At 44.0% G+C, this 15,659-nt stretch overlaps 1 protein-coding gene across 1 annotated transcript; it reads left to right on the forward strand.

The window, feature by feature from the left end:
• Positions 1–2,084: 2,084 nt before the first annotated feature.
• On the forward strand, positions 2,085–14,195 carry ADAMTS12 (ADAM metallopeptidase with thrombospondin type 1 motif 12). Its single transcript, XM_007956567.1, has 3 exons — positions 2,085–2,211; positions 11,987–12,348; positions 14,145–14,195. Exons 1-3 carry the CDS (start codon positions 2,085–2,087, stop codon positions 14,193–14,195), a joined length of 540 nt encoding a protein of 179 aa, XP_007954758.1.
• Positions 14,196–15,659: the final 1,464 nt, after the last annotated feature.

The following is a 15,659-nucleotide window of genomic DNA, read 5'->3' on the forward strand; positions in this document are numbered from 1 at the left end:
CATCCTTTTGTTGAAACATCTCAATGGGTATTCTGTCAATTCCTGGAGGCTTGTTTTTCACCAATTCCTTCAATGCAGCTTGTAGTCTTCCTTTAGTACCATTTGTTCTTGATCATATGCTACCTCATGAAATAGCTGAACGTCGACAAGAGGATTAGCTGGTTCTTTTCCCTTTCTGTGACTTGTTGTTGTTAGTTGCCATCGAGTCATCTCTGACTCATAGCGACCCCATGTACAATAGAAAGAAACACTGCCTGGTCCTGTGCCATCCTCATGATCCTTGCTGTACCTGAGCCCATCATTGCAGCCACTGTGTCAATCCATCTTGTTGAGGGCCTTCCTCTTGTTCGTTGATCCTCCACTTTACCAAGCATGATATCCTTCTCCAGGAAATGGTTCCTTCTGACAACATGACCAAAGGAGGTGAGATGAAGTTTGGCCATTCTTGCTTCCAAAGAGTGTTCCAGCTGCACTTCTTCCAAGACAGATCTGTTAGTTCTTCTAGCCGTCCATGGTACTCTCAGAAGTCTTTGCCAACACCACAACTCAAAAGCATCAACTGTTCTTTGGTCTTCCTTATTCATTGTCCAGCTCTCACTTGCATGAAAGGCAATTGAAAATACCATGGCTTGGGTTAGGCACACCTTAGTCTTCAAGGAGACATTTTTGCACTTCAGCACTTGAAAGAGGTCTTTTCCAGCAGATTTGCCCAAGGCAATAAATACATCGTCTGATATCTTGACTGCAGCTTCCATTGGTGTTGATTGTAGAACCAAGTAATAGGAAGTCTTTGACAACTTCAATCTTTTCTCCATCTATTGTGATGCTGTTTATTGGTCCAGTTGTGAGGACTTTTGTCTTCTTTATATTGAGGTGTAATCCATACTGCAGACTGTAGTCTTCAGTCTTTGTCAGTAAATGCTTCAAGTCATCCTCACTTTCAGCAAGCAAAGTTGTGTGGTTGCATATAACAGGTTGTTAATGAGTCTTCCTCCAATCCTGATGCCACGTTCTTCTTCAAATAGTCCAGCCTCTCGGATTATTTGCTCAGCATATAAATTGAATAAGTTCAGTGAAAGGATACAAGCCTGATGCACTCTTGTCCTCATTTCAAACCACGCAGTGTCCCCTTGTTCTATTTGAATGACAGCTTCCTGGTCTATGTACAGGTTCCTCATGAATACAATTAAGTGTTCTGGAATTCCTATTCTCAATGTTATCCAAAATTGGTTATGATCCACACAATCAAATGCTTTTGCATAGTCAATAAAACATAAGTAAATATCTTTCTTGTATTCTTTGCTTTCAGCCAAGATCTACCTGACGTAAGCAATGATATCCCTTGTTCCACGTCCTCTTCTGAATCCAGCCTCTGTGACTTGGCCAAGAAATAATTGCCCATGGCTTTTTCAAATGGAAGTCCTCGTCTGCGTGGTAGAGAATCCCAGAGAAGTCTGGCTAAGTGAGCAGTGCTGGGAGAAGTTCAGAAACTGCAAGGACAACTGCATGAAGGCGGCAGCACTGAGCTGGGAGCATGTAGTAAGGGGGGTCCTCTCTTCCCCACTCTCTTCTCAACTTTTTCTGTTAGTAATTCAGCCTGGTGAGGGGCTGGCCTGGGATCCTCGCACGGCGGGGCTCCTCAAGTGCAGCTGGCTGCCTCCTTCCCCGCCCAGGGTGGCTCTCCCGGGCTCCCCTATTTGGCCGGTTTGGCCCGGGCTCTGGGCGGGGCCGGAGAGCGCAGGGGTGGGAGTCAGGGAGAAAGATGCGGTCTGGGCGTGCGGACGGCAGAGGGGTGGGGACCTGGGGTGGGCTGCGCCCTCCTCTCCGACCCATTCCACACCCCTCGGAACGCAGACTCTGTCAGTCCAATCACTCTCCTTTCAGGAACTGCGAGGGGGACAAAGGTACCTAGCCCCTTTCTGCTCAGAAAAGCGAAGGGAGGTGGTGGGCCGCTTTGCAGCCGCTCGCTCCCCTTTCCTGGACCATGCACCCCAGCGTCTGGCGGCTCGGCCCCAGACAAGGACTCGATTTCTTGAGCTGAGGGCTCAAACGTCTGTATTTTTCTTCTCCCCGACAACTGAATCATGCCATGTGCCCAGAGAAGCTGGCTTGCAAACCTTTCCTTTCTGGCCCACCTCCTTAACTTTGGGACGCTCTGCTATGGGCAACGGCCTCAGCCAGGCACCGTTCGCTTCCTCGACAGGAGGCAAGGTTAGTGACTTCGCTTTATTTCCTTTTAAAACAGTGGAATGAAGAGATGTGGAGACTTGGTGCCGCCTCTTACCCTTCCCCCACCGGGCTGAACTCGGATTCTGCAAAGCTGTCTCCGACTTGTAAGGGAATCTGGGATGCTAGCTCAGGAGCAGAGAGTTTCCAGAATTCACAGTATTTAAAGTGATTTGTTAATTCTTACTGGAAGGGGAACACCCGGATCTCCTTTCCTTTGATGACACTGTGACCTTTGGAAGACCCCAGAGGAGGCTGGTAACCTCCTCTCTCTCTCAGCTCCTCTTTCTTTGTCTCCTCTTTGAATGGTGCACTGTTTCAACCCACCACTTTTCAAATTTTGAACATGAAAAATGAATTATTATCATTTTTTAAAGTTTTAACTGACCACTCACAGCCATGCAATGTTTCCAGTTAGTTTTAAGCTTCTGACCAGGGAAGCCGAAATGTAATTTCAGGCCCCTGTGGAGCTAGTTTGGCTGTGTTTTGGTTTCCTGGAAAGATTTAGGGTTGTGTTTTTTAAAAATAACAATCCCTTTGGGGAAAATTTATGTCGGTAGGGGCTCACCTTTCTCTGCCCTGCCTTCCTGATCACAACAGGCTGCTTCCTTTTCTGAAATGCGTGAATCCTCAGTGTTTAGAGAACATTGGAAGGGCTGCAAGGGACAATTCATTGTTGTTGCTATTTTTATGTTTTTAAGCATAATACCCTGAGCAGGCGATACTGTTGTCTTTGCCTTTTGTCAGACTTGGAAAAGCCAGAGAAATTCTTGTTGGGAAGTTCCTGTGCCTCTGGGGACAAACAGTCATAGCGGCCAGTGGCCGTCATGGTCACTTGTATTGAGCTTGTACTGTGTGCTATGCTTGTTTAAGACACTGTGTTTCAGCTCATCTGACCACTGACAACAACATTAGGAGGTGCAGGCACTCTTCACCTGTGTGGAAACTGACGCTTGGAGAGTTTATGGGTCAAGGTAATGAGGAGCAAGGTTTTGAACCCACATTGTCTGACCCCAGAGGCTGAACTCTTAGAACCAAGCAGCACTATCGCTAAGTAATAATAGAGTAAAAGCTGTGGAATTGACCTAGACTCGTGGCACCCCCATGCACGTCAGAGTTGAACTGGGCTCCTCGAACTGTGGTCCCCAGGGTTTTTGGTGGCTGGGTGTTTAGCAGTAGATCACTGTGCCTTTCTTTCTAGCCTGTCTCCGTCTGGAAGCTCCCCTGAAGCCTGGTCAGCATCATCCCAGGACCAGTTGTCCTGACACATGGTGACCTCATGTGTGTCACAGTACAGCTGTGCTTCACAGGGCTTTCAATGGCAGGATTTCTCTTTTTCTAACTTTTATTGTGGTGAAAACGTACATAAGACATTTGCCAACAAAAGAACTTCCCCATTTACAGCTCAGGGACATTGATGACATTTTTCATGTTGTCCCACCATTATTGCTATACTTTTCCAAATTATTCCATCACTATTAGCATACTTTCAATGCCTGACAAACGAAAACTTCCTTTTTCCCCTTCCTCCTATCCCTGGTAACCACTAATAATCTTTCTTTTTTTTTTCTCTCTCTCTCTCTGTATATATATTTATATACTTTTTTTTTTTTCAGCCTATCTAGGAATTTGGCTTCCCTTCATCTCCCATCCCTGGTAACCAACAAAGAAAGTTTCCTTCTATGTATAAACCTTTCCTTGACTTTTTATAACATCAGACTAATATAATATTTGTCCTTCTGTGACTGACTTATTTCACCCAGCATAATGTCCTCCAAGGTCAGCCACGTTATGTGGTGTTTTACAGATTCTACATTATTCTTTAGGGCTGCATAGTATTCCATTGTGCAGATGTACCACAGATTTTTTATCCATTCCTTGGTTGATGGACACTTAGGTTGTTTCCATCTCTTTGCTATTGTGAATAGTGGTGTGATGAACATGAGTGTGCACGTATCTGTTCATGTCCTGCCTCTCACTTCTTTAGGACATAGACCTAGTAATGGGATTGCTGGATCAAATGGTATTTCTATTTCCAACTTTTTAAGGAATTATCAATGGCTGATTTTTTTGAAAGTTGATTGCCAGGCCTTTCTTCCAGGTTGCCTCTGGATGGATTCAAACCGCCAACCTTTTGGTTAGTGGGTGAGTGGGTTAACTGCTTGCACCACTCAGGGACTCCTCACAATAGGTTAATATACATATGACACACACACGCAAGCACTGGGTTAGCATTCACTAAGTCTTGTGTTTGCTGATTGTATAAGTCTTGGGAAGTATCTTTCATAGCTTTGTAATGTCTTTTTGATTCCCAAGATCACTCAGGTGACAAACTTCATTTAGAATTTCTAAGCGGGTTTTTCTGCCCACCTTACAAAGTTCAAATACTACTGGAGAGCTCATTCACTGAGGCTTCAAGAGCTCCAAGAAGCAGTTTCTCCCTTTGCTTTACTTGAAAGCTGAAGCCAGCAAACTGGGGTTAGATGTCAATCAGCCAGCACTCGCTTGTGTAAACGTTGGAGAGATACAATCTCCTACCCCCCAAGTTTAAAATAGCAGCATTTGTTGTTGTTCTCCTTTGAAAAGCAGTCTCTTTGTGAAAAGTCTCTCTTCTCTTCTAAGGCAGCACAAACAAAGCCTGCTAGCACTTCCCAGGGCATTTGGAGATGATTTGGTTCAAAGACACACATTCTCCTGGGCTGGTTTTCAGCTCTGCCTGCTCCACAGGTTCTTTGTAAGTGAATTCAGCTCTGTGTGGGACAGACTTGCTTTTTCACTATGGAAAGTGGGACGTTGTTATTTTCCTTAGTCACCATTAGGGTTACTTATTGAAAACTAGCTCTAAGCTTATTAGAGATGCATAAATATTTAGATTTATAAAAGAGAATGTTCTGAGCACACTTCGTTTAGTAGTACGAAGGAGAGGAACAGGGACATGGTGGTTCATTGGTAGAATTCTTCTCTGTGAAAGACCCAGGTTCATTTTCTGGCCATGCACCTCACGTCCAGCCACCACCTGTTTGTCAGTGGTGTTTTGTGGCATGAGCAGATTTCAGCAGAGCTTCCAGAAACCAAACTCACTGCCATCGAGCTGATTCTCACTCGTAGCGACCCTCTTTGGGTTTCTGAGGTGGTGAGTCTTTATGGTTGGAAGCAAGAATGGCCAGACTTCGTCTCACCTACTTTGGTCATGCTGTTAGAAGGAACCATTCTCTGGAGAAGTATGTCATGCTTGGTAAAGTGAAGGGTCAATGAAAAAGGGGAAGGCCCTCAACAAGATGGATTGACTCAGTGACTGCAACGATGCCTCAGGTGTAGCAAGGATTGTGAGGCTGGCACAGGACTGGGCAGTGTGTCATTCTGCTGTACATAAGGTCGCTATGAGTTGGAGACAACTCGATGGCACATAACAACAACAACAAATCTTTATGGAAGTAGATTGCCCAGTTTTCCTCCCATGGAGTGGCTGGTGGGTTTGAACTGTCAGCCTCTGGTTAGCAGTCAAATGCCTTAGGCACTGCTCTACCAGAGCTCACACAAAACTCTTTTTGCCCCTTTTTTGTATGTACCTAAGGGGAGGCTTAAAGACCAGTGGGAAGCTATTGGAGAAAGCGTATGTTCAGGAGAGAGTTAGAGTGCTGGAGAGTTTCCCTCTACTGTCCATGGCATTCTTTCCTCCAACTCAAGACAAATGCAGAAGTCTCCAGAGACCTCAGAGAATATGATGTGAGTTTGGGAATCATGGAGACTGGTGTCTTAGTTTTAAAATGCCCATGGACCTCTGGCTGGAATGCCTTCTGGTAACAGAGCCAAGAATATGACTCTACCAAGAATGACCTGCTCCCCCTGAGTTTGGTGGGGCAGACATGGTGGTTATTTCCTGTGGGCTAGCATTGGACCCCATGTGAGAAGGCAGACTTGGATCATCTTCAAAGGGACCTTGCCAAAGAGGACACCCTGCAGGGATGAAGTGGCTTCAATAAAAAGATGAATGGTGAAAAGGCTGAGAGTGGAATTGAAAGTGGCTAGTCAGAGGAGCGATTGCACATATCGAGGGACCTGGGGTGGGATATTCTGAGACAAAAGTCTCCTCGAAACCCTCATGAGCTCCTCTTGAGGGAATGAATCTGTATCACAAAGTGCACCATGGTCAGATGACTACTCTACCCAGTTGAGTAGGATGATTTCTGCCTCTAATTTCCTTCCACTGCTGCAACCCTGGAGGACCCAGAGGTATCACTGCATGTAGGAGAAGAGAAGGGCAACAGAAGAGAAATTCTACCAAAGCTGACCTGCCCTGGCCAGTTCTCTCTTCAGGTATGAACTTGGAAGGGCAGTGACACTCCAAGTCTAGATAGATCCAGACATTTTTGAGATGTGGGTGGCACGAGGATTGAGTCAATGATACTCTTTAGTTCATGGTACACTGGCATTGTGCATTTGTGAAAAACCCTTTTTTACTTATTATGCATTCTTTTTTTTTGATTACTCCCTAGAAAATGATTTTAATAAGTTCCATATATATATATTTGTTCTCATGTGTTCTGGAAAACTGTGAATTATTGTTTTTGGGTTCATGTATTTTCCATTAATGAAATGATTATGCATTTACTTGTTTTATTTCTTTTTTTTTATTGAGCATTGTATTCTTCTTTGTTTTAAAATTTTGTTGTGATCTGGGTGAAAGTTTACAGAGCAAATTCATCTTCCATACAGCAGTTCACATACACTTTGTCTCATGACATTGGCTGTAATCTCCCACAATGCATCAGCTCCCCTCCCACTTTCTCTCCATAGTTACCTCTTCCCTGTGTCCTTCTGTCCCATATACTCCTGCCCTGGGCTGTCTCCCTATATATACACAGCCCTTACATTCTCCCATGATTGATCTCTCCAAGAAGTGTATCTACCTAATGTAAATGTTTAGCTTATATGCCTGTCTTTTGTTTGCTTGGAAGCCACAGGAGTGGGTTCAATTCCACACCTGAAGGGCAGCTAGGGGTTGTAATCTCAGGGATTCACCAGGCTCTATCAGACCAGCAAACCTGGTCCCTTTTTTTTTTTTTTTTTTCCTGTGATTTTGAGTTTTGTTCCACATTGTTCTCCTACTCTATCCAGGATCTCCTACATAGATCCCCCTCTGAGTGACTGACAGTAGTAGCCAGGTACCATCTAGTTCTTCTGGTCTCATGGTCATATAGGCTGAGGATTACATGGTGTACCAGCCCCTTGGACTAAATTTTTCTGCACATCTTTGGTTTTCTTCATTGCTTATTGAGCATTGTTTTTAAGATTTCTTCATGTTATGTGGTCTGTTGTCTCTAACTGCTGGAGTTAGAAGCAAGGGTTCTGGACATTTTGACACCCAAGACTATTTGTTAGTTAAGAGTGAAAACTCTCTGATCTTCCCAGTATTTTACCCAAGGCAAAGAAGGACAATTTCACACAGTATGTCTGAAACAAAACTAATCAAAACAAAACTTTTATATAATTGTAGCCTATCAAGTCCAATTCTTCCAATTAACCAACTAGAAACATGTTCAGTGATTCATTGTGTTTTTGTTAGCTGCCTTCCAGTTGGCTCTTGGCTTATGCCTACCAGATATACAACACAAGAAAATGCTACCCGGTCCTGCGCCGTCCCTATGATGGGTTGTGGATTGGACTGTTGTGAGCTAAAGGGTTTTCGGTGCCTAATTTTTGAAGTAGATCTGTAGGCTTTTGCACAAAGGGCATGGAGGCCACATCCTCTGACCTCCTCTAATTTCACGAGGGGGTGAGAGAATTACTATCAATAGCAACAGGCCAATGCTGATTGCTGTGAGGCAAAAATCAGACATGTTGCCACTCTCCAACCTTTTTACCATCTCTCACACCAACTGTCCGTCCCATGGCTCTCACTACTTCTCTTCTGGGTTTGATAATTCATTGCAGAGGCCACACAGAAATCACAGATAATACTCAATATTACGGAGTTTATTGGGGAAGTAACAGGTCATGATTCAGTTTCAAGAACACTCAGGATACAGTTATTTCAATCAGCATACCCTCAGCCGTGCCTATAGACATGCCTCTTTGACCCTTGGCCTCTTGGCTTAGCCTCTGCCCTGCTCTGGTAAGTTTTACAAAATTTGTTTAGCTCTGCTAATAGGTGCATGTATAGGTGCACCCCACTCCACCAGCAAGCCTCCTGCCCTAAAGCACTCAGCTTTCTCCGTCCTTGGGCCACCAAGCCTGCTGCTCTGTATGGTAGCTGTGTCTTGGTTCTGCTGTCTCTGCTGCCATCTATCTGCCATTGTCTCAGTGCCGGGATCTCTGGTCTAAGGATGCACTCCAGTCTTGGCTCTTCTCTGTCTCAATGGTAATGAAATCCACCTTTTCCACCTCTGGGATGGATCATTTTAAGCCTAGTGAGATGGCAAAACTCTGACGAGTCCTCACTTTAAGGTTCTGTACATCTTATTTGTACAGTCCACCCCCCACAAGAGGGCCATGTTCCCTATTTATATTATTGGCAAGCTATCCCTAAGTGTAGGGAGCTCTGGTAGCGTAGTGCCTAAGGCATTTGACTGCTAACCAGAAGGCTGGTGGTTCAAACCTACCAGCCACTCCTTAGAAAGAAGTTTGGCAATCTATTTCCGTAGTGATACCACCTCGGAAACACAAGGAAGGGCCTCTATGAATCAGGTTCGACTCAATGGCAGTGTGTTTGTTCATTTGTTATCCAGTCACTTGGTGGACCCCAGTCACTTCACACCTTGTATTTGCGCAGTTCCATCCAGTCATCTGGTGGGAGTCACAATGACCATGGCTAGAAGAGCCATACCAAGTAATTCACTGCACCATAGCCTTTTTTCCTAGTCCATATTAGTCTGGTGTGGAGTCTAAAGGCAGTTGACTGCTAACCAGAAGGTAGGAAGTTCAAGCCTACCAGCCACTCCTTGGAAGGAAGATTGGGCAATCTACTTCTGTAGAGATACTGCCTCGGAAATTCAAAGAGGGGTCGCTGTGAGTTGGGACTGACTCAACAGCAGTGAGTTTGATTTGGTTTATATTAGTTTAGAACCTCTGCTGATCAGCAATGAAACGCAAGCCTCCACTGACAGATGGGTGGTGGCTACACATGCAGTGCATTAGCTGGGAATCACACCCAGGCTTCCAGCATGCAAAGTGAGAATTCTGCCACCATTGCCCTCTCGCTGATTCATGAACACATTAAATTGAGCACCTGTGATATACAAGATTCTAGCCTCCAAAGGAGTTGGAGAGGAAAAGTGAAATGAACAAAAGGCAACGTAAATCAGGGCATTCTGACAGATGTGAAATAAGGGCCCTGAAGGTTTCTGAGGAGGGAGAGGGAACTTGAACCAGAAACATCAGTGGTTTGAAGAGAGAGGATTTGAGTTAGGAGTTAAAAGTGGACACATGCAGTCCCCAGATCATGAATGAAATCAGTTCCTAACTAGATCTTAAAGAATTTGTAGGTAACTCAGAACAAGTGCATACTGTTCTTATTTACAGTCTTCAGTATGGATTACACCTCAACATAAAGGAAACAAAAGTCCTTACACCTGGATCAATAAGCAACATTGTGATAAATGGAGAAAAGACTGAAGTTGTCAAAGATTTCATTTTACTTGGCTCTACAATCAACGCCCATGGAAGCAGCAGTCAGGAAATAGATGACATATTATACCAGGCCATTGTGCTGCAAAAGACCTCTAAAAATGTTGAAGAACAAAGATGTCACTTTGAAGACTAAGGAGGACTAACCCAAGGAATGGTATTTTCATTTGCCTCATATGCATGTGATAGCACATAACAACAACAACAACAACAACATATGCATGTGAAAGCTGGAAAATGACTAAAGAAGACCGAAGAAGAATTGATTTCTTTGAATTATGGTGTTAGTGAAGAATACTGAGAATACCATGGACTACCAGAAGAATGAACAGGTCTGTCCTGGAGGAAGTGCAGGCAGAAAGCACCTTGGAGGTGAGAATTGTCTCACCTACTTTGGTTGGTCATATGGTCAGAAGGGACCAGTCCCTGCAGAGGGATATCATGCTGGGTAAAGAAGAGGGTCAGGGAAAAAAGGGAAGACCTTCGATGAGGTGGATTGACACAGTGGCTGTGACAATGGGTTCAAGTATAGCAAGGATTGTGAGGATGGTGCAGGACAGAGCAGTGATTTGTTGTGTTGTACACAGGGTCAGTATGAGTCAGGGTCAACTCAGTGGCATCTAACAACAACAATTAGAGCATGAAAAGACTCAACGCCTTTTCAGTTATGTAAAAGCTGCACATGCAGCAAATAAAAGGTGATTGTGATGAAGAAGTTGTTGTGAGTTGGTTCAACTGTTTCAAAGTCAGGGCAAATTTACATAACATTAAAGGGCACGTAGGAATTGTGTTTAAGTTGGAAGTTGTTAATCTGCGGATTGTCTGTACAGGATTCTGATAGCCAGAGAAGGCAAGAGAGGTTCTAGTTAGGGAAGTTACAGGAACAAAATAATATAAGCAAGAAAGTGCAAGGGATATAGCTAGGAGGTGGCAAGTAGACCTCCCTCCCCACCCCCGAAATAAAAGCGCTTACTTACTAGTTGCAATCAATTTGATTCTGAAGCACGCCAACCCATGTGTGTCAGAATAGAACTGCTTTAGAGGGTTTTCAGTGCTGTGACCTCCTTTTGGAAGCAAACTTGCCAGCCTTTTCTTCTGAGGTACCTCTGGGTGGGTTTGAACCCCCAACCTTTACAGTTATTGATTTAATAGTTGAATGTGTAACCATATGTACCACCCAGGTATTCTTTAGTTTACCTTACTAAGTGGTTGGTGGTTTACTGTAAATAGTCTGTAATCCAGACCAGTTAGATGCCTTGTTACTCTCAAACATCAAAATTGTGGGGACAGTGGTGAGCTTTAAATTTGGGGTAAGTCAAAGGTGTATGTGCTTTTGCTATAGAAGGAGCAAGTGTTGCTGTATTGCATTTTTAAAGTGCTAAGTTTCATGTTTTAAACCTATGCTTCAAATCATCCTAATATGTTTACTTACCATTTTATTTTGTAGGAAAAAACAAGTTCTTTTAAGCAATTTTGCTACATTATGGGGCATTTACTATGTAATTGGTATGAGGTTTGTTGGAGTGTATATGATTGGGTTTGCTGTTTTTTTGTGTTTTCATCTAACCTGACTTAATGGGAAGATCCTGAGGCATTTAAGATCCTTATAATAAATTGCCACTCCTTGGAAGGAAGATGGGGCAATCTACTTCTGTAGTGATACTGCTTCAGAAACCCAAGGAGGGGTCGCTATGAGTCGGGTCCAACTCGACGGCATATAACAACAACAACAACAACATAATAAATTGTGAAATTCTGATTTATGTTGATGAAACCTGGATTTGAAGTGTTTCTGTTTATAATGTTGACCCTTGACCCTTTCCTGATAATATTCCTCATGAACGAATTCTTGTCTTAAGGTGTCTCGGGTAAAATCCCTGCTATCCAGAGCTATGCCAGTGTTGGCTCAGACTCCCACAACACCTTAAGGGAGCAGCATGTGAATGTGAGTTGTTCGGGGAGTTGAATGTTGACCATATTTGTATGGTGGAAGGACTTTTATACTTTCAAAGCCAATGGTAGGGTTTTGCCATCAACAAGCTAGAATCTCAATTCTAGATGTGTGTGTGTTTGCCTTGCTACAGATTCCACTGGGCTCCCTCTCAGTATTACACTGTGTCTCCTTCTCTTTCAGAACATTTTATCCAGGCCCTGCCCGAGTACCATGTGGTGGGTCCTGTCCGAGTGGATGCGAGTGGGCATTTCATATCCTATGGCTTGCACCGTGCCATCACCAGCAACAGGCAGAAGAGAGATTTGGATGGCCCAGATGACCATGTGTACTATAGGATTATGCACGAGGAGAAGGACTTGTTTTTTAACTTGACTGTCCATCGGGGATTTCTTTCCAATGGCTACATTGTGGAGAGGCGGTATGGGAACCTCTCTAATGTTAAGATGGCAGCTTCCTCTGGGCCACTCTGCCATCTCAGGGGCACAGTTCTGCATCAGGGTACCAGAATTGGGACTGCAGCCCTCAGTGCCTGCCATGGACTGGTGAGTGAGTGGGTTGTGAATGAGTGGGTTGGCCATCTTTCTCCTCTGTCCTCAGGTGTCTGGTGACTTGGCCTGGGCACCAGCTACAAATGGGTTCACTGACACATTCAACACATGTGCATTGACCGACTCGGATGTACAAGATACTGACTTCCAAGGGGTCTGGGGAGAATGCACATAATAAATAAGAGGTCATCTGGGGGGTATAGGAAATAAAGGCACTGTAGCCCCTGAGTTCAGTTCTTGCAGTCAACCAGCTACAGTTGTGTTCATTGATACATAAACACATTGAGTTGAGCACCTGTGATTTGCAAGATTCTGGCCTCCAACGGGTTGGGGAGAAAGATTGGATGAACAAAAGGCAGTGTACAATCAGGGCATTCTGGGAGGTACAGGAAATAAGGGCACTGAGAGTTCCAGGGAGAAAGAGAGAACATCAATCAAGATCCTCAGTGGAATGAAGAGGAGGGAGGATTTGAGTTGGAGCTTCAGCCTCGGAGATAGCTCTGGGGTGCTGTTGACTGACCGACTGACTGGCCAGCACCTTTTAAATTAGGAAGACCTGCATTTGAATTGTTTTTGAGTCTTAGTGATAATGATGATAGCAGCAGCTACTACATACAGTATAATAATTAGTTACGTGTTTTTGTTATCAGACTTCATGTGGGCTCTTGGGCTTTATGTTTTAGTTTCCTCATCTACAAAATGAAGAAAATTATAATATCTATTTCATAGAGCAGCACTCGGCACTCCAAGGTCTATAGGTCAAATGTAGCCCTTTTTCTGTTTATGTAAATAAAGTTTTATTAGAATAGCCAAGCCCATCTGCTTACATATTGCCTGTGGCTGCTTTCAAGTTATAACAACAGAACTGAGTAGTTGAGACAGATGCTGGATGGCCTGCAAAAGCCTAAAACATTTACTGTCTAGCCTTTAAAGAAATAGTTTGCCAACTCCTGTCATAGAATAGTGTGATGACTAAATGAATGAATGTAAAGAAAATCTTAGACGATTGTTTAGTAAACAGTGTTGTTGTTATTGATATGTGCCATCGAGTCGGATCCAGTCAGATCCGACTCATAGCGACCCCTCCTTGGGTTTCCGAGGTGGTATCACTACAGAAGTAGATTGCCCAACCTTCCTTCTGAGGAGTGGCTGGTGGGTTTGAACCGCCAGCCTTCTGGTTAGCAGTCAAGTGCCTTAGGCACTGTGCTACCAGAGTAGACCTCAGTAAATGTTGGGTGCAATTATTATTTTTATGTTTCTAATGTGCCAGGCACTGGTGTATGTGGTTTAGATACCTTGTCCCCTTCCCCCTCTTTTTCTTAAACGAATAAGTAAACAACTGAATTGGAGCCCGAGTCTCTCTACTATGGTATGTGTGCTACATCTCAAAATTGGACAAAGCTTATTTTTCCAAAATCTAAACCTGTATTTTAAAAAAGAGTTTTGTCCTTTGTTCTTGCATCCTTCTGGTGGCAGAAACACTGGCCACAGCAGTGGCGAAAATGATGCGTGGGAATCCTGTGGAGGTTTTCTGAGGTTTGCCTTCCCATGCCTGAGCAGGAGGCAGGCACCAGCAGTGACAGTGGGTGCTTCAGGAGTGACTGCCACGGGAGAGATTCCAGTGTCCTGGGGATGGTTACAGTGGAGCCCGAGGTGTTGGCGTTGGCACCTGTGCCGAGCAAAACTGCTGGTGGTGATGACATTCCTCCAAAGGGCTGTCAGAGCATTTGTCCTAAATCCTCTCATCAATGCTGCCAGTTTATTGAGAATTTCTGTTCTTTTTAATTTAGGTCTCCATCTATCCTGTATCTGTAGAGTTTGGCTTTGAAGAAATAGTGTAGGAAAATTCATCTAAAAGTTTATACAGCATTTGAAATGTACCAGAAAGTTCCATTTTCTGAAGGACCCTGTGGATGAGTTGCTTTGTATAAGTGGAAAATCTTGCTTTGCCTTTTTGTATAAATCTGCTTTTTCATATGAGATGGTAAACTACTTAAAATAAAAATGAGGCCTTACTCCTCTGCTTGCTTCTTCTTTCCAAGCATGCTCAAAGGAATGGGAGAAAATCCAGTTCTGGGATTGATGGCTGTGGGTTAACATTGTAGTTTCCCTTTTGGATTCTGGCTGTCATGTCTATGAGACAAGCCCTGGAAATTTCTATGCCACCTAGTCCTTTCCAACCAGGGGAGAAGAAAGAGTCCCTGCTCGTGAAGAAAGCCATCTATGAGACACACAGACAAAGACCACACTGATCTGGGGACCACTGATGTAGGGACCCACATCTGTTCATTAACTATGCAAATCCTCATCCTCTTCTAATCCTAGGAAGTTTAAACATCTGTGCCTTTCAGTGGGTTTCAACAGAGCTACGCAAAGTGTGGTCTGCAGACCTGCAACGTCCATATCACCTGGGAGCCTGGTAGAGAGGCAAATTCATGGGCTATGAACCTAGTGTATCAGAGTCTGTGAGGGTGAGAGGTGGGCAGAAACCTATGTTTTAATAAGGTCTCCAAAAGATTCTGATGTCCACGAGAGTTTGAGAAGCACTGGATGGGCTAAGGCAGTTGGTCATAACCTTGGCTGAGCGTTCAGATGCCCTGGGGACCTTCTAAGAAGTATCCATGCTCTGGCTTCATCCCCTAGATGTTCTGATTTAATTGTGCTGAAGGTGGAGACAGGACATCAGTAGTTTTGAAAAGCTCCCCAGGAGATTCTAATGTGCAATCAGGGTTTGAGGGGGTGGGTATTAATTGGCTGTATTACTCTCAAGTAGTGATACTTCCCACATGATAACAGATTGCAGCCAGGATTGAGAACCATTGCTCTAAATTACTCCCTGCTTTGACCTTGTAAGGAGCCCTTGTGGGGCAGTGGTTAAGTGCTCAGCTGCTAATCAAATGATCAGTGATTCAAACCCACCAGCTGATCCATGGAAGAAAGATGAGGCAGCCTGCTTCTGTATGACCCACAAACTTAGAAACCCTATAGACCAGTTTTACTCTGTCCTCAATATCTTCAGCTAAAACCAGGCCAAGAGCTGATTGTGGAACAGACCATCAACTGCTCATATGGAAGTTCAACTTGAAGTTAAAGACAATTAAAACAAGTCCACGAGAGCCAAATTATGATCTAGAATATATTCCTTATGAATTTAGAGACCATCTAAAGAGTAGATTTGATGCACTGAACACCAATGACTGGAATTGTGGGATGACATTAAGAGCACCATCCATGAAAAAAGCAAGAGGTCACTAAAAAGACAACAAAAGAAGAGAAGACCAAAATGGATGACAGAAGAGACTCTG

The sequence above is a fragment of the Orycteropus afer genome, unplaced genomic scaffold (genome assembly GCF_000298275.1).
Source record: "Orycteropus afer afer isolate SDZICR_OR568_19922 unplaced genomic scaffold, OryAfe1.0 scaffold00635, whole genome shotgun sequence".
NCBI lineage: Eukaryota > Metazoa > Chordata > Mammalia > Tubulidentata > Orycteropodidae > Orycteropus > Orycteropus afer.